The sequence below is a fragment of the Ursus arctos genome, unplaced genomic scaffold (assembly GCF_023065955.2).
Source record: "Ursus arctos isolate Adak ecotype North America unplaced genomic scaffold, UrsArc2.0 scaffold_16, whole genome shotgun sequence".
Taxonomy (NCBI): domain Eukaryota; kingdom Metazoa; phylum Chordata; class Mammalia; order Carnivora; family Ursidae; genus Ursus; species Ursus arctos.
In genome coordinates, this window is record NW_026622830.1 from 22,687,026 (window position 1) to 22,710,713 (window position 23,688).

Below are 23,688 nucleotides of genomic sequence, written 5' to 3' on the forward strand. Positions count from 1 at the left end.
AGTACAGGCACTGACACTGTTGCCGATACAAGCAAAAGAGAAATACGCTACAAGGATATTAGGGGCCTAGAGCATGAACAGGAGGGCAAGCTTGGAAAACAAGCAGACAGAAAACAGCTTCACCAAGAAGCAACTGCTACTGCCAACAGCCGTACACACTACAGCTGGGATTCAATCCTAACATCCTTTTGTCTTTAAGTCACTCACTTAAGAGGCAAAAAAAATCTTGGCTCGGAGCCGCTATTGATTGGTCAATCTCAGGTCACATGGATTAGTCCAGGCTGCCAGAGAAAGAAAGAAAAGAGGAGCAATCTGCCCCTAAGGATATTCCCTGGAGTTGGGAAGAGGGGAGAGCTGTTGCTGCCCAGGCAAAAATAACTTGATACAGATATGAAAAAATTACCTTGGGAGTTAAGCTCTTTCTGATTCCTGCAGAAACCTGGCTTGCCAGGTTCTTCTAAACTGGACCTTCACTAGCTGCTAGTTACAGAACTCCAGTTTGCAAAATTCTGATCTAAAGCCCCAGTCTTACCCTGCCTCCTTAGCAGCACCCACCTTTCCCCCCAGCATCTCACTAGTAGTCGGTCTCAACCTCCCAATTATATCTTAGGTAGAGCCTTTCTTTGTACAAGATAAGCATTCAACTAATAGTTGTAATTAGTGAATGAGTAAAATAATTAATGTAAAGCAGACTCAATTCCATGAGAATCTCTCCAGCTAAGTATCTAACCAATTCAGAACTCTGGTCCCAGCCTGTGAAATGACAGATCCACAAGGAAACCCTGCATGCACACAAGGTATATAGTAGCACAAGAGGCAGGCAGTAACTGCATGGAAAGTCCTTTCACTCCCTACGCATCACTTTTCTTCTTAAATTGTCACATTTAAGTTAAATAGCGTATGAGAAAATTTATTATAAACTGCAAAGTTCTATATAAATGATGTTCTGATTGCATTCTTACTAGATTTGTCATCATCTAGAGTATTCAAAATGTCCCTGGCTAAAGAGAAGCAGAACTAAAGGCCTAACATGAGATAGGATATTCAATTAGAAAACTGATCTTTCTCAGCCTCCAGCCAGCAAACCTTTATACTCTGTCCTTATGCAACCCCAAAGTATTTACGATGAGTCTGTCTAGGGAAAAGGGGAAAAGTAAAATAGAAAAGCAAGCCCCTCAGCTGTGACTCACACTCACAGACCCCATATACTCAGAGTATCACCAAGCTCGAGCATGCCAGTCTCTAAAGTAGGAACTGGGGTATGGTATTTGCAGCACCCAGCTGAGTGTGAGAACTCAGGAAGCCGGAAACCACAGTCACAGCAGCATCTGAGAGGTCCAAGAACCTTCACAAGGCGCCCGGGGGCCCAAGGGAAGCAAGTTGAGTCTTGGCCCTGGCCTGAGGTCTTTCAGTCTGGACCTGATGGAAGGTTCTTGAGCTCCCCAAACCTTAGTGCTCTCCAAGTAAGGGGGAGGAGAATTAAGTAGGAATTCTAACATATTTCCAGCATTTTGCAAGATTATAAGAAGGAGGGTGAAGAGGAAAAAGAGAGGAGGACATTTTTAATTCCTGTCCTAGATACTAAAAAGAATAATAAGGGGCGCCTGGGTGGCTCAGTTAAGCATCCAACTCTTGATTTCAGCAAAGGTCTTGATCTCAGGGTTGTGAGTTCAAGGTCCATATTGGGCTCCATACTGGGCATGGAGCCTCCTAAAAAAAAAAAAAAGAAAGAAAAAAAAATTAAAGAAGAGTAATAAAATCCACCTGGACCACTTCAAGGGACTAAGTCCTGTACTACTTTGTCCTTTGGGAGCCCCAGTACCTAGCACTGTTCTCTATAATTTAAGCATACTTTATGCATATTTCTTGTGGGTTGAAACTCATGCCAATCCAGAGATAAAGAGAAAGGGGGAGGAATTTAGCCCTAGGGACTAAAGGAATGGAGGGTAAAGAAGTTGATTAAATGAACAGTCTCTAAATCTGCTGGTACTCCACTCTCCCAAATATCTTATAATTTAATTTTAAATAGTTAACGCTATGCCATATGGTTCAAATCCCAGAAACTATATAAAAGGTATACAATGCAGAGTTTCCCTCAAATTCTTGTCCCTCATTGGTTCTGTTTCTACTGGTTAACCACTATTCTTACTTTCTTATATATCTTTTTAGGATTTCTTCATACATAAATAAGCAAATTCAAATATAAGTTAAAAAAAAACAAATATAAGTTCAAATATATCTGACTCTTTTATACAAAAGGAAGCATTTATTTTTTTAAGGTTTTTTGTTTTGTTTTAAGTAATCTCTACACCCAGTGTGGAGCTCAAACTTACAAACCTGAGATCAAGCATCATATGCTCTACTGATTGAGCCAGTCGGGTGCCCCCAAAAGGAAGCATTTATATAGTTGTCCTCCACCTTACTTTTTTCACTAAACAATGTATTTGGACACCCTGGAATACATTTTGTACAATGGCATAAAGATAACTTCCTCTTTATCTTGTTTTATATTACTGCTCCATAGTATTTCTTATGTGGCTATACTACAATTTGCTTAATCAGTCCCTTACCAAAGGCCATTTAGGTTGTTTCCATCTTTTGCAATTTAAAAACAATGTTCCATTTATAAATAGTAAAGCACATGTGTGCAGACAGAACTATAGTCCAAATTCTCAGAAATGGAAGCTCTGAGCCACAGGAGTATATGCATTTTTAACTTCGTTAGAGATTGCAATTTGCCCTCTGTAGATTCCCCAGAGATATAACTCCACAGTTGCAAAATATGTCACAAGTAATCTGTTACTCGTAATAATTAAAATCCAGCCATTTATTTATAGTTTAAGAAATAGAAGCAGTTTCAAGATTTTTCCCATTATGTTAATTCTCATTTACTTTCATTCCTGATAAGGAAAGAAATGAGCAATGTTGCAGTTTCTAGCTAGAAATGTGTATAACCCACTATGCAACTGTGTATATCACACATGTCAATGTCCCCCTGTGTGTCTTTAAAAGAGATATATTGGAGATTATCTTGATGATCTTAATGTAAAGGAAAGTATCCTTGAGCATGAAAGGACAAGTCAGTAAGGAAAATGTTACAAATTCAACAACATTGAAAAGTTCTATTCTATCAAGGCGGGGCTAAAAAAAATTCTATTCTATGGACAAATGTACATATATATAAACAGATGGTTTGCAGTATGTAGGGAAATGAGAGTGGGAGTGGAGGCTAAGGAAGTGTAACTCAAACAAAGAGGGGCCATTCACTTTGTTTCCAATGTTCATAAACAATGTTGCAATAAGAAAAAAGAAAAAGGGGAAAAAAGAAAACCAGCTTAAGATAGAACATGGTTTTAGCTAAAATGAAGCCCAGTCTGGGGAGGATTAAGAAGGTGAAGATGATCGCTTCTCAGCCTTTTGGCTAAGATCAAGTGTAAAAAGGTGATGATGGTTTGGGGAGAGATTTTATTTTAAAAAAGAGAAAAAAACAATGTTGCAATAAATAATTATCTCACTGATGATCATTCACAACGTTTCCAATTGTTATAAACAATGCTTCAATAAACAGCCTTGTATGTTCAAAACAGGAAAAAAAAAGAAAAAGTGGGGTTATGTCTGCCTTAATGGAAATTGCACCAAGAAACAAATATATGAGTATATCTGTAAGTATGCACATTTGATGTTGAAAAAAAAAAAGTGGTAGTGGTGGTGAAGAATGTTAGTAATTGACATTCTGCTGCTCAAACCCCACTGGATTCCTGCTTATTGACTCACTAAGACCCGAAAGCTCTCTCCCCCTTTTTTGTTGCCCCACACTTGTACATATGAAATCTCACCTCCTAGACTTTACCCTATCCAGCTCAACCCACACTTCCCTTGGGCCTAAAACCATATCTGACATCCAATCTGGATTCCAAATTCCAGGCTCTAAATAGCACACAAAAGAAAGTCATTGGATGGTAATTATGGAGAAACAGGTAGTCACAAGTACTCTCACACCTTACTCCATTTTCTCTGCTCTCCTTGTCTATATTATTGTCTTTTTTTCTTTTCTTTCCTTGCTACTTCATAAACCCTTTTCAGGTCTTTATACTTTTCCTATTTATGTATGTATGTCATCTCCACACCCAACGTGGAGCCCAAACTTACAAGCCCCAGATGAAGAGTTGCATGCTCCTCCCACTGAGCCAGCCAGGCGCCCCTGGGTCTTTAAGAGTCTGTTTTTGTTTTTGTTTTCAAATATTTTATTTCTTTATCTGAGAGAGAGAGCAAGACAGAAAGAGAGGGAGTACGAGTGGGATAATGGGCAGAGGCAGAAGCAGGCTCCCTACTGAGCAGGGATCCCAATGTGGGGCTCCATCCCAGGACCCCGGGATCATGACCTGAGCCACTGGCAGACGCTTAATCGTCTGAGCCACCCAGGAGCCCCTATGTTTTTTATTTATCCTAGTTGCTAAATCATCATCCCTCCTCCTCCTCTTGTTTTCAGGGAACCCTTTTCATTGCAGGAGGTTAAATAGAGGCAGAAACCTCTGCATACTTGGCTAAAGTAGAAGTGAAAGGTGCCATAAAAACCCAAATGACAAAACCTGACTACTATAAGAAAGCTGGATCCTGCCCACATTTAACTCTCCCTGCCCCATTGGGCTTCTGCCCTCCCACCACATGTCTTGGAGTAAGACCTCCGACTGTTCAAAGGCCAGATGACAAAAGAAAAGTTATATTTATATTCCCTATAGATTTTCCAAATTTTTCTTTCACCCCTACACCCTCACCTTTGCCTGCCTCTCCTTCCTGTTCTACATCAAATCTTCATCCCTTTCAGAAAAAATAATAATAATGATAATATTTAGTGAACATCTACTGTTTGCCAGGCATAGTGCTGAGTACTTTACATGAATTATTTCATTTAAAACAATAACCCTTGGAGAAAGGTCCTATGTATTATCATCATTTTGCAGCTGAAAAATGGAGGCCCAGAGAAGTTAAGTTGCTTGTCTAAGGTCACATTGCTAAGAATAATATAAGCGCAGGGGTGCCAGCCTGGCTCAGTCAGAAGAGCATGTGACTCTTAATCTTGGGGTCATGAGTTCGAGCCCCACATTGGGTGTTGAGATTACTTAAATAAATAAAACTTGAAAAAAAATTTGTTTCATATCCTTAGAATTCAAAATTCATAAGGGTAGGGACATTGTTTTGTTTACTGCTATATCTCCATGGAATAATGTCTAACATGAAATCAGTACTTAAAATTTCTCATGATAATATCAAACAATATTTTTGGAGTACTTCTGATATGCCAGGTACTCTAAGCTTCTTTACATATTTATTTTCTCATCCAATCTTTATAACAACCTTGTAAGATTTAACAACCTTTTGAATGTGATGTCCAAAACTTTCCGGTGGCCGGGGTGCCTGGGTGGCTCACTTGATTAAGTAACTGCCTTCCGCTCGGTCATGATCCCGGAGTCCTGGGATTGAACCCCATGTTGGGCTCTCTGCTCAGGGGCAGTCTGCTTCTCCCTCTCCTCCTGCTCCTTCTCTCTCTCTCTCTCTCTCTTTCTTGCTCACTCTCTCTCTCTCAAATAAATAAAATCTTAAACACACACACACACACACACACACACACAAACTTTCCAGTGGCCTATCAACAATTGTCTCTGAGAAAGAAAAAAAAAAAAAAGGTTGATTTTCAGCATTTGCAGATCTATTTGTGGTGTAAATACCCACACTGTGGCTGATCTCAAACTACCAACGTGAGATCAACTGGCTCACAAAATTCCTGGACATGTTATAATTGGTTCATGAGCTGGTCCAAGGCCACTCCAGCACACCACTGGCTACTGTTCTTAGCAGAGCACGGAAGACCTTTCACAAATTAGCCCTTCTGTACCTTTCCAACAAAATCTTCTCTGACTTTTCAACTCACCCACGCAGCCGACTTTGAAATCATACAGAATTCCTGTCTGTGTGGGAACATGCCCTGCTTGTCTGTACTTAATTGTCACTGGGCAGCATGCTCTATCTCTGAGTTCTTTCATCCTTCTTCTTTACATCCTGGCTTTATACTGATGCATCTGAAAGCAACCCCAACCAATTCAACAAATAGTTGTTAAACAACCAGCACATTCCAGGCAGGATGCTAGGAGCTGGGGGAGGGGGGAGAGATAAAAGAGAAGCAATCAGTGTTCTCAGAGTAGCTCACAATATGGTAGTGAAGTCAAATGTGTAAATTGAATTACAATCCAGTAAGAGAAATAATGAGAGATTGATTGAGTCTAACCATGGTAGTCAGGATAAAGGCCAACTTCCTAGAGGAGGTAAAACACAAACATCTTTAAGGACAGATATTTTCTAGGCAGGTAGATACAGGCCATCTGAGACTTTGTGAACAGATTCAGAAAGTGGGGTAAGACAGATGACAAGGGGGGCGCCTGGGTGGCACAGCGGTTAAGCGTCTGCCTTCAGCTCAGGGCGTGATCCCGGTGTTGTGGGATCAAGCCCCACATCAGGCTCCTCCGCTATGAGCCTGCTTCTTCCTCTCCCACTCCCCCTGCTTGTGTTCCCTCTCTCGCTGGCTGTCTCTATCTCTGTCGAATAAATAAATAAACTCTTAAAAAAAAAAAAAAAAAAGACAGATGACAAGGCTTCTTATCTGCTCCCCAAAACCTTCAATGGGAAACTGTTGCACTCCATTATAGCAGAATCTCCAACGGGAAAATGATCAAAGTCAATGAATAGATCATGAACACAGGACTTAAAAATAAAATCTTTAAAAAAATAAATGGGGTGCCTGCCTGGCTCAGTCAGTAGAGCATGGGACTCTTGATCTCAGGGTTTTGAGTTCAAGCCCCACATTGGTTGTAACGATTACTTAATAATAAAATCTTAGGGGCACCTGGGTGGCTCAGTTGGTTAAGCCTCTGCCTTCAGCTCAGGTCATGATCCCAGGGTCCTGGAATCAAGCACCATGTGGGACTCCCTGCTCCGTGATGAGTCTGCTTCTCCCTCTCCCTCTACCCTTGCCCCTGCTCCTGCTGTGCTTTCTCTCTCCCTCTCTCTCTCTCAAATAAATAAATAAAATCTTTAAAGAAATACAATAATAAGTCAACATCTTGAGAAATATTTGCCAAGATTTTATACCTGTTGGTTATCATCAAATCCATGGCCAGCAAACTAGGTATTCTGTTGCTAGATCCAAGAATGACGCAGAACTTGATAGACCTGTTTGAATCAATACAAACATTGGAAAATGTAGCAGAAAACATCGGAAATGACAAACCAATGTTGGTGGCATATGGAGAAAAGTACACATGATAAATATATAAATCATAAAAATAATGAAGTTAACACTATGTGTCAGCTACTGATTTATGTGCCCTACTTACATTAACTCATTTAACTTTTGCCTTAGTTTTTTAATTTTTTTTTAAAGATTTTATTTATTTATTTGAGAGAGAGAGAGTGAGTGAGAAAGAGCACGAGTGGGGGAGGAGCACAGGAAGAGGGAGAAACAGACTCCCCACTGAGCAGGGAGACCAATTCAGGGCTCCAAGTGAGGCTCAAAGCTGGGCTCGATGTGGGGCTCGATTGCAGGACTCCAGGATCATGACCTGAGCTGAAGACAGATGCTTAACCAGCTGAGCCACCCAGGTGCCCCAACTTTTGTCTCAGTTTTATAAACTAGGTTTAATTATTATCCCACAGATATTTCACAAATGAGAAAACTGAGACTTAAAACAGGTTGCATAGTTCACTCCATGTTACAGACTTACAATGGAGTGCTGGAACCAGTTTATATTGGTTTGCAAGAGCTAATAAATATTCACTTGGTAGTTTAGAATAGGCCATAGTGGGAATATTTACACTATGGCAAACAGTACACAACAACAGTTTTTGTTTGTTTTTTGGGAGTTTTTTTTTGGGGGGGTGGTTTTGATGAGAGAAAGTTTATCAGCATACCACTGGTAGTCTCAGCTGTTAGCCCAGGCCCTGGGGATATAATAAAGAACAAAATAAAGAAAAATCCCTGCCTTCATGGAATTTATAGTCTAATGGCAGAGATGGACAATGAACAAATAAGTAAAATATATGGTATGTCAGATGATGACAAATGCTGTGGAGAAAAATAAAGCAGGAAAGGGGACTAAGTAGATAGGGAGAGCCACCTTTTTTAAAATTTTATTTTATTTATCTATTTGAGAGAGAGAATGAAGGCATATTTTGCAAAGCATTTTATTAAAAACATTTTTTAAAATATTTTATTTATTTGCTTTGAAAGAGAGAGAGAAAACAGGACCAGAGGGAGGGGCAGAGGAAGAAGGAGGCCCCCCTGCTGAGCAGGGAGCCTCACACTGGGCTCCACCTGCTGAGACCATGACCTGAGCCAGAGGCAGATGCTTAACCAACTGAGACACCCAGGTGCCCAGAGAGCCACCATTTTAAATAGTATGGACTGGGAAGGCCTCACCGAGAAGGTAACATCTGATTAATGACCTTGAGATAGGAAGGAGGCAGAGCTGCATCTATCTTGAGGAAGAATGCCCTAGGCAAAACTTCCAGCAAATGCCAAGGCTTCTGGTGGTACAGATGTAGATTGGGTATTTAAGGAACAACAAAGAAGCCAGTTGACTAGAACAGAGAGAGTAAGTGGGAATCTGCAAGGAAGAGCGTGATAAGTGTACTTAATCATCTTTTTTTAAATGTTTTTATTTATTTATTTGAGAGAGGGACAGAGAGAGCAGAAGTGGGGAGGGAGGGACAAGTAGACTCCCTGCTGAACAGGGAGCCCAATGTGGGGCTTGATCCCAGGACCCTGACATTATGGTCTGAGCGGAAGGAAGATGCTTAACCAACTGAGCCACCCAGGCGCACCTGGCATTTTTTTTTTAATCTGAACAAAAATTACGTCTTGGTATTCATAGCTGGATAAATTGTAAACTAGTAACAAAAGTAATAGTTCATGTTTTTGAATGGTGCTAAGGTCTTCACATACATTATCTTAATCTTTTTCATATTATTTTACTTAATCCTCAGAGCCATCTTTGAGGCTACAAAAAGTGAAACTTAGCTAAGAGAGTAAGTAAATTGCACAGAATTACAATATGTAGGAGAATGGATGAGAACCCATGTCTGTTCCTGCCTGCTCTATGCCTACCATTCTCTATTGACTTGGTAGGTGAATTTGTTAGATCCACAGAGTTAATTTGAGTGGTGGGGTTTCAGTGTAATTGTAGGGCAATAGAAGGGTGTTATTAGGCATGTGGGTGTGATTTGGCATATGATTAGAAAAACAAAAGCCTGCAGGCCTTAAGAAAGGCATTAAGAGTTAACTGAAGGAGGGGCGCCTGGGTGACTCAGTCAGTTAAGTATCCAACTCTTGATTTCGGCTCAGGTCATGATCTCAGGGTCCTGGGATCAAGCCCCACATCAGTCTCCATGCTTAGCGGGGAGCTGGCTTGAGGATTCTCTCTCTCCCTCTGTACTTCCTCCCACTTGAGAGCTCTCTCTCTCTCTCTCTCTCTCTCAAATAAATAAATAAATCTTTAAAAAATTATCTGAAGGAATAATTTTAACTGAGAGAAATGGGGAAAGACGTAGAAAGTAGCATTTGAACTGGATCTTGAAGAGTAAATATCAGATCCTTACATCAAAGTCACGTAAGGAGGTACAAACCACGTTAGGAAAGAGAGAGAATGTAATATAATGGATTGTTAACTACATAACTGAAGAAATAAAAGGAGAAATCTAAGGTGTCATGGTGGTAGTAATTATAGGAACAGCTACCACGCCTAGGGCTGAGGAAACAAAGGATAGAAGTTGAAATTACTAAAATGCAAAACTTAAAAAAAAAAATTAAAAGAAGGGCCAAACAGAGCTGAAATGTGGATGTCTGAAGAGGAGGTGCTGCTTGACAGGTGCTTGTGTCTCTGAATTCAGAGGAAGGGCCCCATGGGGTTGAGACCCAGGCCTGTGAGTAGGAAGCACTGGGCAGTTAGTGCTGGTGTCTCCGAAGAAGGAATAATGAGACTGGTTCTGTAAGTGTTGGAAAAACTGCATTCTGATTCAGCTGCTTGTAATAGGAAGGGACTGCCAGCGCTGGAATTGAGGAGCTTTGCTGGACGCCATAGATAGGAACAGGAAGCAAACAGGAAGGAGGCTTCCATCCTTCCTCCTGAGCCTTGCAGTGTTCTGCTAGTAGTCTCTATTGGCAGACTTTAATAGAGAGCCACTGTGAAAGGAGAAATATTTGCAGAGTCCCAACTCCAAAATCCTAAAGCAGAGGGTGGATTTGGAGGTGAGAAAATACCTAGTAACCGACTCACCTTACCTGGTCAGAAGGCTTAGCATGGCCTGGCTTTTCATAAGCTTCTTTGCTACAGCCACATGACATTGTGGCAGATGCTGAAAGACAGCATACTTCCTCCTGCTACAAGGCCTTTTGCATATTCTATTCTGTGACTGGAATGTTCTTCATCTATTGAATGCTCTTTCTCACACGAAATCTTCCTTTAAGATGTTTTCATAACACCATAACCTCTCTTGTAGCATTTGTCACAGTGTACGTCTTTTTACAGATACGGTCTTTTGATCAATGCCCGCCTCCTCCAACTAGATTTAAGTTCCAGGAGGGCAGAGTCTGGCAGAGGCTATGACTGTGTTTGTACGCCATTGTTTGTTTTCCTAGTGCCTAGTTTAGTGACTAACACATTGTAAAACTTCAGTATATATTTGCTTAAGGAATTATTTCAATATCCTGAAAATAGAGACTGAAGCCATAACATGAAGAGAGATGTGTTCTAAAAAGCAAATATTTAGGGTCTTTTTATTTCCGTTATCTCCCTCCAGCATCTTGCTCTAGATTCTAGAGGTCCATAGAAGATCCCTTTTTTCCCTTCTTTTTGACTGAGGTAAAACTCACATAACATAAAATTAATCCTGAACCATGCTAATGTGTCTAATTTTTGGCATTTACTACATTCGCAGTGTTGTGCAACCATCGTCGCTAGCTAGTTCCAGAACATTTTCATCATACCAAAAGGAAATCTCATACCCATTAAATAGTCACTCCCTGGGACACCTGGGTGGCTCAGACGGTTGGGTGTCTGCCCTCGGTTCAGGTCACGATCCTGGGGTCCTGGGATTGAGTCCCAAGTCGGGCTCCTTACTCAGTAGGGAGCCTACTTCTCCCTCTGCCAGCCATTCCCCCTGCTTGTGCTCTCTCTCTCTGAGAAATAAATAAATAAAGTCTTAAAAAAAAAAAAGGTCACTCCCCATACTTCCCTCCCCACATTCCCTGGCAACCACTGTCTGCTTTCCATCTCTATGGAATTACCCATTCTGAACGTTTCATACTAGATATGTGAGCTTTTGTATCTGGCTTCTTTCATTTAGCATAGTGTTTTTGAGGTTCGTTTACTTTGCAGTACATATTAGTACTTCATTCCTTTTTATGGCTGAATAATATTCCATTGTATGGCTATACCACCCTTAGTTTACGCATTCTTCAGTAGATAGACATTGGGGTTCTGTCCATTGTTTCACTATTATGAATAGTACTGCTATGAAAATTTGTGTACAAGTATTTGTTTGAAAAAATATATATGTTTTCATATATATTATATATACATATGTAATATATATGTATTATATGTACATTATATATTATCTACTATGTATGCACATATGTTAAAATTATATATAATCTATGTACATATTTTATATATATTATATATACACATATATATATATTATACGTACATAGATAATATATGTACCCTTAAACAAGATCAAGAGTCACATGCTTTACCAACGGAGCCAGCCAGGGGCCACTGGGGAAAATATATTTTCAATTCTTGTGTCTACACATAGGAGTGGAATTACTGGATCATATGTTAATTCCATATTTAACTTTTTGAGAAACTGCCAAAATGTTTTCCACAGGAGTTGCACCATTTCACATTCATACCAGCAATGTCTGAGGGGTCAACTTTTTCTGTGTTCTTGCTGAGATCTCTTGTTTCTTTTACAACCACTGCATACAAGTCATATATTCCAACTCAGATGCTTCATTTATATATGGAGGTAGGATAAAAAATATATATATATGGAGGTAGGACCTGGTTACTTAGAGATATTCAGAAAAATAATGTCTCTTTGGCTCTTCTCCAGAAAATAATTGTTAAGGACCTATTTTTTTCTGGCTCCAGAAAATAATGAGCCTACTAAATACATCCTTTTTTTCTGGGCTATTCATTGTACAGGGCCATTCACTCATATCATGTAATCACATGTTTTCATTCAAAATCGTTGTGGGTTGATGCTTCTTTTGCTTTTCATGCAACATTTTCAAGGTATATCTCCATCTTGTGATGTCTTGTCAGCAGGGTCTTCCTATTGCTAGATTGGCTTAAACCCCAAATCTTTTGGAATGTTATGTTTGATTGCATTTCTTTTTGCTTCTGTTAACAATTTTTCCCCCACTCGACCACCGTTTATTTGACATCCATCATGAGCCAGTTTCAACCCTACAGCATCCTCCCCCCTAGGCCCTGCAAAAGAGGGACAGGAGGAGGGTAGGCAGTGACTGCAGTGTGAGGCTCTGTTCAGCCCCAGGGCCAATGTTGAGTGTCCATAAATGTCTGCCAGCCAAATGAACAGGTCATCCTGCATCAAACCCATTTCCCAGAAAATAGGCTCCTGAGGGAGGTGACCGGGACACAAGGGCTGCTATGTAAGACCTTTCCTTTCCTCCCTTCAGGGTGACCTGTTAGCAGATTTTTTTTTTAAGATTTTTTTTATTAATTTAAAGTAATCTCTACACAAATGTGGAGCTTGGACTTATAACCCTGAGATCAAGAGTCAAATGCTTCACTGACTAAGCCAGCCAGGTGCCCCCCTGTTAGCAGATATCTTTTTTTTTTTTTTTTTCAATTCATTTGAGAGAGAGATCATGAGCAGGGGGAGGAGCAGAGGGAGAGTGGGAAGGAGATAATCTCCAGCAGACTCCATGCTGAGCATTGACCCTGACACAGAGCTCAATCTCAGGATCCTGAGATCATGACCTGAGCCAAAACCAAGAGTCAGACACTGAATCCACTGAGCCAGCCAGACACCCCAGTTAGCAGTTATTTTTTAAATTTTATTTAAATCCAATTAATTAACATGTAATGTATTATTCGTTTCAGAGGTAGAATTTGATTAATCAGTTGCATATAACACCCAGTGCTCATTAAATCAAGTGCCCTCCTTAATGCCATACACCCAGTTACCTCTTCCCCCCACCCCCACCTCCCTTGCAGCAATACTCTGTTTCCTATAGTTAAGAGTCTAGCAGATGTTTTTAAACAATACTTGGGGCTCCTAGGCAGCTCAGTAGGTTAGGCATCCGACTCTTGATTTCAGTTTAGGTCATGATCTCAGGGTCCTGGGATCAATCCCTGCGTCGGGCTCCCCTGGAGAGACTGCTTGTCTCCCTCTCCTTCTGCCCCTCCCCTTGCTCATGTGCACACACTCGCTGTCTTTCAAATAGATAAGTAAATATTTTTTTAAATTTTTATTTATTTATGAGAGAGATAGAGAGCGAGAGCATGATCAGTGGAAGGGGGGAGGGGTAGGGGGAGAAGCAGACTCCCGGCTGAGCAGGAAGCCTGACGTGGTGACCCATCCCAGGACCCCGGGATCATTACCTGACCTGAAGGCAAACGATTAAACCACTGAACCACCCAGACACCCCAAATCTTTTTCATTTATTTATTTTTAAAGATTTTTTTATTTGTTTGACAGAGAGAGTGAGAGAGCACAAGCAGGGGAAGCAGCAGAGGCAGAGGGAGAAGCAGGCTCCCCACTGAGCATGGAGCCTGATGCCAAGCTCAATCCCAGAGACCTGGGATCATGACCTGAGCTGAAGGCAGATACTTAACCTACTGAGCCACCCAGGTGCTTCTAAATAAATCTTTTTTAATATTTTATTTTATTTATCTTTTAAAATATTTTATTTATTTGACAGAGAGAGAGAGTACAAGCAGGTGGAGCAGCAGGCTGAGGGAGAAGGAGAAGCCCAATGTGGGGCTCAATCCCAGGACCCTGGGACCACGACCTGAGCTGAAGGCAGTCGCTTAACCGTATGAGCCACCCAGGCACCCCTTAATATTTTATTTATTTGATATAGAGAGAGAGAGTGAGAGAGAGTGCACGATTTGGGGGGGGAGGCGCAGAGGGAGAGGGAGAAGCAGACTTCCTGCTACACAGAGTCCGAAGTGGGGCTCAATCCCAGGACCCTGGGATCATGACCCAAGCAAAAGGCCAGATGCTCAATGAATTAGCTACCCAGGAGCCACTAGGTAAATAAATATTTACAAAAAAAAAAAAAAAAGAAGAAGAAGAACAATACTCTGCCTCCTAATTTGCAATGTTTTATTTGGTTCTCTGGTGGTCAAACCAGGATATTTTAGAATAAATATATATTTATCCTGGTCCTCTATGTCTGTTTCTACCATTCCTTCACTTTATTTTTTAGTTTTTTAAGATTTTCTTTCTTTTCTTACTTGAGAGAGAGCACCCAAGGGAGTTTGAGTGAGGGGAGGGGCCGAGGAGGATGGAGAGGAAGAGGAAAAGAATCCCAAGCAGACTCCATGATGAGCATGGAGGACCTCTCTGGGCTTGATCTCAGGACCCTGGGAGGTCATGACCTGAGCTGAAAGAGCCGACACTTAACTGACTGTGCCACCCTGGTGCCCCTACTTCACTTTATAAGATTGATTATTTATTTGTTTGTTTTTTTATTTATCTGTCAGAGAGAGAGAGCACAAGCAGGGGGAGCAGCAGGCAGAGGAAGAAGCAGGCTCCCTTTGGAGCAAGGAGCTGGGTGTGGGACTTGATCCCAGGACCCCGGGACCATGACCTGAGCCGAAGGCAGACATTTGACTGAGCCACCCAGGAGTCCCCCTACTTCACTTTATTTTTATTATTATTATTATTTTTTTTAAGATTTTATTTATTTATGTGACAGAGAGAGAGACAGCCAGCGAGAGAAGGAACACAGCAGGGGAGTGGGAGAGGAAGAAGCAGGCTCCCAGCGGAGGAGCCCGATGTGGGACTCGATCTCAGAACGCTGGGATCACGCCCTGAGCCGAAGGCAGACGCTTAACGACTGCGCTACACAAGCACCCCTATTTTTATTATTATTTTTAAAAGATTTTTTTAAATTTATTTATTCGACAGAGATAGAGACAGCCAGCGAGAGAGGGAACACAAGCAGGGGGAGTGGGAGAGGAAGAAGCAGGCTCCTAGCCGAGGAGCCTGATATGGGGCTCGATCCCATAACGCCGGGATCACGCCCTGAGCCAAAGGCAGACGCTTAACCGCTGTGCCACCCAGGCGCCACCCCCACTTCACTTTAAATATTACTTGATTTAGGGGTGCCTGGGTGGTTCAGTTGTTAAGTGTCTGCCTTCAGCTCAGGTCATGATCCTGGGGTCCTGGAATCAATTCCAGCATGGGGCTCCCTGCTCAGTGGGAAGCCTTCTTCTTCCTCTCCCACTCCCTCTGCCTGTGTTCCCTCTCTCGCTCTCTCTCTGTCAAATAAATAAAATCTTAAAAATAGATAAATAGGGACGCCTGGGTGGCACAGCGGTTAAGCGTCTGCCTTCGGCTCAGGGCGTGATCCCGGCGTTATGGGATCGAGCCCCACATCAGGCTCTTCCGCTATGAGCCGGCTTCCTCCTCTCCCACTCCCCCTGCTTGTGTTCCCTCTCTCGCTGGCTATCTCTGTCGAATAAATAAATAAAATCTTAAAAATAAATAAATAAATAAATAAATAAATAAATATTACTTGATTTGTGTGTATTTGTCAAACTTTTCTATTAGTACAATTAAGATTTGTGCATTTCACCGTAATATTTACCTCATTAAAAATTTTTAACTATTAAACTCTAGTTAGAAATAAGCCATGCTGAAGTGTTTAGTGATAAATGTACCAATACCTATAATTTATTTTGAAAAGCATTAAAGGGGTGCCTGGCTGTTCAGTTGGTGGAGCATGTGATGCTTTATCTCAGGGTTGTGAGTTCAAGCCCCATGGTCATATAGAGATTACTTTAAAATAATAAAAAATATATATATATATTGTAAATATTTTATTTACTTATTTGAGAAAGAGAGAGCATGAGCAGGAGGAGGGGCAGTGGGAGAAGCAGACTACCCGCTGAGCAGGGAGCCCAAAGTGGGGCTCAATCTTGGGATTCCGGGATCATGACCTGAGCCAAAGGCAGACACTTAACCGTCTGAGACACCCAGGCACCCCAATAATAAAAAAATCTTAAAAAAAAAAATCTGCTAACAGGTCACACTGAGGGGAGGCAAGGAAAGGTTTTACATCAGGCCAGTACCTTCCCCATAGCAGCCCATGGGCCCAGTCACTTGAGGGTTTTTGGGTTTTTTTTCAAGATCTATTTTATTTTAGAGAGAGAGTACACAGGGTGGGGGCAGAGGGAGAGGCAGAGAAAGTCTGAAGCAGACTCCGCGCTGTGCACAGAACCCAATGTGGGGCATGATCTCATGACCCTGAGATCAGGGCCTGAGTGGAGACCAAGAGTCTGAAGCTTAACCAACAGCGCCACCCAGACTCCCCCTCCAGAACATTATCTTGAACATGATTTTTGTTCCTTCAGGTGTTTTCTAACTAACCTGTACACTATTTTTTTTTTAAATATTTATTTAAGTAATCTCTACACCCAATGTGGGGCTCAAATTTACCACCCTGACATCAAGAGTCACATGCTGTTCTGACTGAGACAGCCAGGTGCCCCTAAACTGGAAACTTTTTTTTTTTTTAAGATTTTATTTATTTGAGAGAGAGCACAAGCAGGGGGAGCAGCAGAGGGAGAGGGAGAAGCAGGCTCTCCATTGAACAGGGAGCCTGACGGGGGGATCGATCCCAGGACCCTGGTATCATGACCCAAGCCAAAGGCAGACGCTTAAGGGACCAAGCCACCCAGGAGCCCCCTTAAACTGGAAACTCTTGAAGGAAAGAGACCGTGCTTTTATTTTGTACCCACAAATTGTCCTGCAGGGTGCTGAAAATACTGAAGTTACTAAATATTTGTTGAATGAATTAGTAAATGGCATATTTCACTAATAAAATTCCAAAAGAGTGTTCTAAATTATGTTTTGTTATAGTGTATTGAATTTTTTCACTTTTATTTTCAAGCTAAAATAATGTTTTGGATAATCCTTTTGCCTGTGGAATGGACAGATGGGCTATATTATCACCTTATTCATGAGTACCCCTTAATTTTCTTGATCCCATAAATATGGGCGTTTTTGACATTGTACTTTTTTAAAAAGGTTTATTAGAGAGAGAGAGGGTGAGCACGACCACAAGTTGGGGGTAGGACCAAAGGAAGAGGGAGAAGCAGGCTCCCCATTGAGCAGGGAACCCAACTTGGGACTGGCTTCCAGGACTCTGGGATCATGACCTGAGCTGAAGGCAGACACTTAACCGACTGAGCCACCCAGGCATCCTGACATTGTAGTTTTTGACAAAATATTAAACTCCAGCAAAAACATTAATTGTTGGGGTGCCTGGGTGGCTCAGATAGTTAGGCATCTGCCTTCGGCTCAGGTCATGATCTCCAGGTCCTGGGATCCAGCCCCATGTCGGGCTCCCAGCTTAGCGGGGAGTCTGCTTCTCCTTCTCCCTCTGCCTCTCTCTCTCTTTCTCTCTCTCGCAAATGAATGGATAAAATCTTTAAAAAAAGAAAATCAATTGTTGTTTCCTTATCTAGTTCACATAGGCTCTTTAGAAACTGCACCTTTAAAAAATTAATTAAAAAAAAACGAAACTGCATCTTGAGTTTGAGGAACAGGATTCTCTGTTGGCGACACCAAGCAAAATTATGAGAGTTGCAGTTCATGGTATCAGCCTTAAATAAGTGGCTAGTGATGTACCCCTGAAACATCTCCTCTTCTTTTAAGGACTAATCATTCTCAAATTGATGAAAATTCCTCTGGGATATGTCACTAAAATGACCCTGACATTATGGCCAGTAGAGACAAACGCCAAATTCAATCAGTAAATTGATTAGACAATCAAGTACTAAAGGGGGAATGATAATTTCATACACCTGAATGTGGGTGGCAAAATTAATTCCATCTGTATGAAGAGGCTTGAATTTCTTGCTGTCAAAATGACTTTGGGGAAAAAAGGTTTGTTGTGCCTGTCAGTAGCTCAATAATATTGCTGGAAACTATTAGGCAGACTATGCAACTGTAGTCTTTGGTCCAGGTCAAAGGCTCTGGTCAAAAAGAAACCTTGGTCTTCTGAGTTAGTGTCTGCATATCTGCATTCTTTTGTAAGGTCAATCACAAGTCTTTTGAGATAATAAAATCTTTCTCCTGTGGGTGTCTTTTTATACAGAGAGGTTTCAATTTAAATATAATGTCTTGAAACTTTTATATTAAATGTTTTTTTAAGATATACTTTATTTTTAGAGAGAGAGTGCACAAGTGGGGGAGAGGGGCAGATGGAGAAGGACAGAATCTCAAGCAGACTACCTGCTGACTGTGGAGCTGGACACAGAGCTGGATCTCATGATCCCAAGATCATGACCCAAGCTGAAATCGGACACACAGCTGACTGAGCCACTCAGCTGCCCCTTAAAACTTGTATATTAAGTTTAGAGATACTTTGTATATATTTATAATTAAATTATAATGTTTAAGAGAATTTTGCATACTAAAGATTCTAGTTAAATATGTATGACTGATTAAGATTCATGATTTTATGTGAAAGATATAGGAGACTACATCAGAAAAAAAAATTTTTTTTAAGATTTTATTTATTTGACAGTGAGAGAGACTGCCAGAGACTGAACACAAGCAGGGGGAGTGGGAGAGGGAGAAGCAGACTCCCCACCAAGCAGGAAGCCCCACCCGGGGCTCCGTCCCAGGACCCTGGGATCATGACCTGAGCTGAAGACAGACTCTTAACCGACTGAGCCACCCATGTGTCCCATGTTCAACTTGAATTAACTCAATGGATAAAGTGAAGGTGATTTTAGAATTTTTGATTCATAAATAAAATTTTAAATTTTGAGTCTTAAGGTTTTAAAGATAACTATTAAAATGCATTTACTTTACAAATTGAATATTAATTTTTAAAATGCAAGTATCAGGGGACATTTGGCTGGCTCAATCTGTAGAGCATGCAATGGGGTCATGAGTTCAAGCCTCATGCTGGGTGTTGAGCCTACTTAAAAAAAAATGCAGGTGCCTGGGTGGCTTAGTTGGTTAAATGTCTGCCTTCCTCTCAGGTCATGATCCCAGGGTCCTGGGATGGAGCCCTGCTCAGGCTCTATGCTCAGTGAGGAGCCTGATTCTCCCTCTCCCTCTGCCTGCTGCTCTGCCTACTTGTGTTCTCTTTCTGTCAAATAAGTAGATAAAATCTTTAAAAAATAAAATAAAATAGACATTTGTTTTTAAAAAAATGCAGGGGCTTGTGGGTGGCTCAGTCGGTTAAGCATCTGACTTGATCTCAGCTCAGGTCTTGATCTGAGGGTTGTGAGTTCAAGTCCTGCATTGCAGTCCATGCTGGGTGTGGAACCTACTTAATTTAAAAAAATGCAAGCATCAAAAATAGCACTTTCTGTTCATAAAAGTCATACATTGATATCAAAAAACATTGGCAGAATGTATTTTTAAGATTTTAAGTAATCTCTACAGCTAACATGGGGCTTGAACTTACAAGCCCGAAATGTAGAGTTGCATGCTCCACAGACTGAGCCAGCCAGGTGTCCTGATGTTGGCAAAATATTTTAAATTTTAATTAAAATTCTCTAAGAATAGTATCTATTACCTCCTCTATTCCAGGCTTTTGGTTACTCTGTGACTCTGTTATAAAACAGAATAATATATTTTTTTAAAGATTTTATTATTTATTTGAGAGAGAGAACATGAGGAGGGGAAAACCAGACTCCCCGCTGAGCAGGGAGCCCCTGATGCGGGGCTTGATCCCAGGGCTCTGGGATCATGATCTGAGCCGAAGGCAGACGCTTAACCGACTGAACCACCCAGCACCCCAAAAATAATCTTGTTTTAGAGAAGAGTTTTCCAGTTGGTGTTTCTTGATTGTGCTCTAAATTTCCAGGTTCACTCTGATCATCCTTGAACAGAAAACAATTTAAGAAATATTCAATAATCAAGTGACCAAAAGCTTAAAACCTTCCTATTCCCAAATAAGTCTAGAGGTTAAAGTCAAATTCTGTGTTGTCATGTTCCCAAACAAAAAAATTATTAAGGGGCCACCTTTGTGGTTTGATATTTGCACAATTAACAAGTCCCAGTAATAGAATTAAAGGTGCAAAGAGAAGGCAAAGTTTAGCTTTGGTTTTTTGTTAGCTTGAGCATTTTATATGCTTTAATGTTCTGTGCTGATTTTCAACACTTAAAACATTTAAAAGAGGATCCGAATTTTTAGGAAAAGGAGTAAGGGAATATCACTAACTATGCAGCATCTATTAATCCTCTAGGAGAAACACCTGTGTGGAAAATTAACCAGAAATGTAAAGTCCCTTTACACTTATATTTCCCTCAAATAATTGTTTAGCAATAACAGAAGTTAACTTTTCTGAGGATTAACTATTTGCCAGGTACTTTACAGACAGTACCTCATTTAATCCTCACTATACTCCTATTAGGTCTTCATTTATTGAGTGTCCACCTGGCTGGGCACCAGGCTAAGCACTGAGAATTCAGTAGTGAGCATGATCAAGCTGAGCATTATCAGCCTAGGTCAGTTTCAAGAAGCTTAGCCTAGTAATTATGCTACCCTTCTTCCTAAGAGGAATTGGAGGATAGGCTCTGAGAGATTAATTTACTTGTCCAAGGTCACACAGTGCTGGAGCAGCTTACAAGAACCAAATTATCTCATGTCAAATCTTGACCCTCAGTCACTAAACTGTTAATAGACTTATCCGTAAGATTTTTATTGCTTTTAAGTTCTCTAATTTTTTTCAAATATTTTTTTCAAGTGTTTTTATCTTGGAGAAAGCCTTATAATCAACCACCTCTCTGCTGCCCCTTCTTTTTCACAGTGTTGACTAGAGAACCGGTGGTGGTTTTATACTCTTAACTGCCAGGTGTCTGAGAAACTTAAGGGGCGAGAAGCCAAGTCCCAGGGGAATGGGGGACATTTTTGAAGAAACAATAGCAACCCTGTCAGAAGGCCAGACTATAAAATCTGTGGCACAAAGCTGATCCATTGCCAAGGGAAGCGGTTTTTCACCTTCTCCTTGCCTTTCTCCACTATTTCCAAGGGTGTTTAGTTAGCCGTGCCTAGCCCACTGGCTTCAAAAGGCCGGAGTATCTAATTTTTATTCTACACCCATAACCCCTAGCCCCCTACGGTCTCTTTTTGCCTTCTCTCTTACACGCTTTTCACTTCTTCGTTCTTAGCGGATAACCTATACATGACGGTTTTCGTTGTTTTCTATCGCCATATGGACTAGGTTTCCTTATGGCGACCTTGACAGACACCAGGGTGGGAGGCCCGGGGGAGGGGAGAGGCGGTCAGCTCTGGGAGAGAAACCCTCAGATAGCTGTGAGGAGGCGCCACAAGAAGGAGGCGACCACCGAGCTCCATTCAGCGTTCAGTTTTTAAAAAGATTGACAGGAACTGTACCAACTGTCTTCGCTCTAGCTTCTTGCGCGGTCTCGCGAGATACGGACGTCTAGGTGGAGGGGGTGTCAAAGGCACCGCTCTGAGTGGGGGATGGGAATATCTGTGGCGCAATCATTGCGCGAGATTGGGCCATGGTCGCTGGGGCCTTGCTTATATCTCGCGATATTTCAGCTGCTCCGGTCTGGAACTAGAGGCAGCTTCTCGCGAGAGCCCGTGCTAAGAGCTCTGTGAGGCCCCGTGTGTTTGTGTGTGTGTATGTGTGTTGGTGGATGTGAGTACGGGGAAGCAGCGGCCGCCATTTCAGAGAGCTTGCCGAAGCTGTCGCAGGGGTGGATCCTGAGCTGCCGAAGCCGCCGTCTTGAACTTCCGCGCGGGCTCCTCTAATCCCATTGTTTTTTTTAGATTCGCTCGGGCCTATCCGCCCTCGGAGCCCGAAATTCGGGCTGGGCGGTACCGCGGCCTGGGCCTAGCGGCTTAACAGTAGCAACAGCGGCGGCAGCAGCAGCCCCCCTCTTTCCGAATACAAGCACCCCAGGGGCCCGAAAGCCCGCACAGGTAAGGAGATGTCGCGGGCCTGGGTAATGTCAAGAGTTTTTCAGAGGTTTGGTTTTCGTCTGGTTTGAGGGGAACTCCTTAGGCGGTCTTTAACGACTTGGGGGGGGGGCGGCTTGACAAATGGGCTCCATTTCGGCGACCGCGCCCTTATTTTCCGGTCGTGTGGATTTCAGGATTCTTGGGTGGCAGGGACCCCAGATAGGCTTCGGGCGGATGGCGACCAGTCCCTTGGAGGCCTGGCCGGCCGCGACTTCCCAACATGGCGCCAGCCGAACGCTACCATGGCACACAACCCCTCCCAACCGAGGGAGTTTCCCTTTGCCCCTAAAATGGCAGCGCGGGTTTTGCGCGGAAAGAGGCGCTCTTACTGACGGCATGCGGGTTCTGTTTTTGGAGTTAAGAGGGGGCCTTTTTTATTTTTTGATCGTACGTTTAATGTATTTCCGTGTGTTCAGTCTTGGAGACGTTTCAGATTTAATTACAAAGCTTGGTAAAGTGCGTTGGGCCATTTAGCCATTCCAGGGCTTTTTGAAGATTTTTCTGAAGTTTTGGAATTTGTCGGGTATGAAGGAGATTGAGTGGAATTGAAAAATGTTTACTAACTGAATTATCTCTCTTATTTTCTAGGCGTTTAGAGAAAATGGCAGACGATATTGATATTGAAGCAATGCTTGAGGCTCCTTACAAGAAGGTGAGAAAAAACATGTCGGTGAGGTTTATATAGTTCTTAATTTAGCATTATCACGAAACTACTGCTGAAATGTAAACTAACCTCCCCGGAGCCCTCTTGATTTATCTTATCAGAGATGCATTACGTGTAACTTACAAAAGTAAATATATGCTATTGATGTAATAATATTGTGCAGTAGTTTCACTTCAGCGTGATGAATAAATGCCCATCTATCTCTCTTTGTAGACTTGCCTAACGATATCTCACCTCTACTCCCATGAATTCACCTTTGATTCCAGTGTGAACTGTCAATCATAAGGTAGTAATTGAGTGACTTATCGCTGTACCGTGGTCCCCTAGGTAAAATGACTCAACTAAGAATTACCAGCTCCAGTTTGGTATAGCAAAAAGGTGAATGTAGTGGTTTGGGAAAATAGCAGGGGTCCAAGAATAACAAAGCATAACCAGTCTGTGGCAAGCAAATCTTTAAGTTTTACAAGAAGAAATGGGTGAGATTTAAAATTTTTTTCTATATACATACGACTGGTGATAGTAAATATTGAAACGGGCAGGTGATGATCTGCTCAGTTAAAAATTACTGAAATTCTTGGATCCCTGAATAGAAAATTTTTTTTAAAGCAAAGGAGGCAGTATCACAACTTAGAGTCACTTGATGACTGTTTTACTGTGCTCCGTATTGTTTTATTTTTAATTAGTCCCTGCCATAATATTTCACACTAAAAGCTACAAAGGAATTATTTTGGCTAGTAGTATAGTCTGACCC

The 23,688-nt window shown here is 41.7% G+C and overlaps 1 protein-coding gene across 5 annotated transcripts in view; it reads left to right on the forward strand.

The window, feature by feature from the left end:
• Positions 1–21,911: 21,911 nt before the first annotated feature.
• RBM39 (RNA binding motif protein 39) overlaps positions 21,912–23,688 on the forward strand; it is a 31,463-nt gene continuing 29,686 nt past the window's right edge. For 4 of the 5 annotated variants that reach the window (XM_026503399.4, XM_026503400.4, XM_026503401.4 and 1 more), the window contains exons 1-2: positions 21,912–22,234; positions 22,862–22,925. In XM_026503399.4, coding sequence (XP_026359184.1) covers positions 22,875–22,925 — 51 coding nt within the window. In that variant the 5' untranslated portion in view covers positions 21,912–22,234; positions 22,862–22,874. Of the gene's footprint in view, positions 22,235–22,861; positions 22,926–23,150; positions 23,224–23,688 lie in introns of all 5 variants that reach the window. The other variant, XM_057312571.1, reaches the window with a different exon arrangement.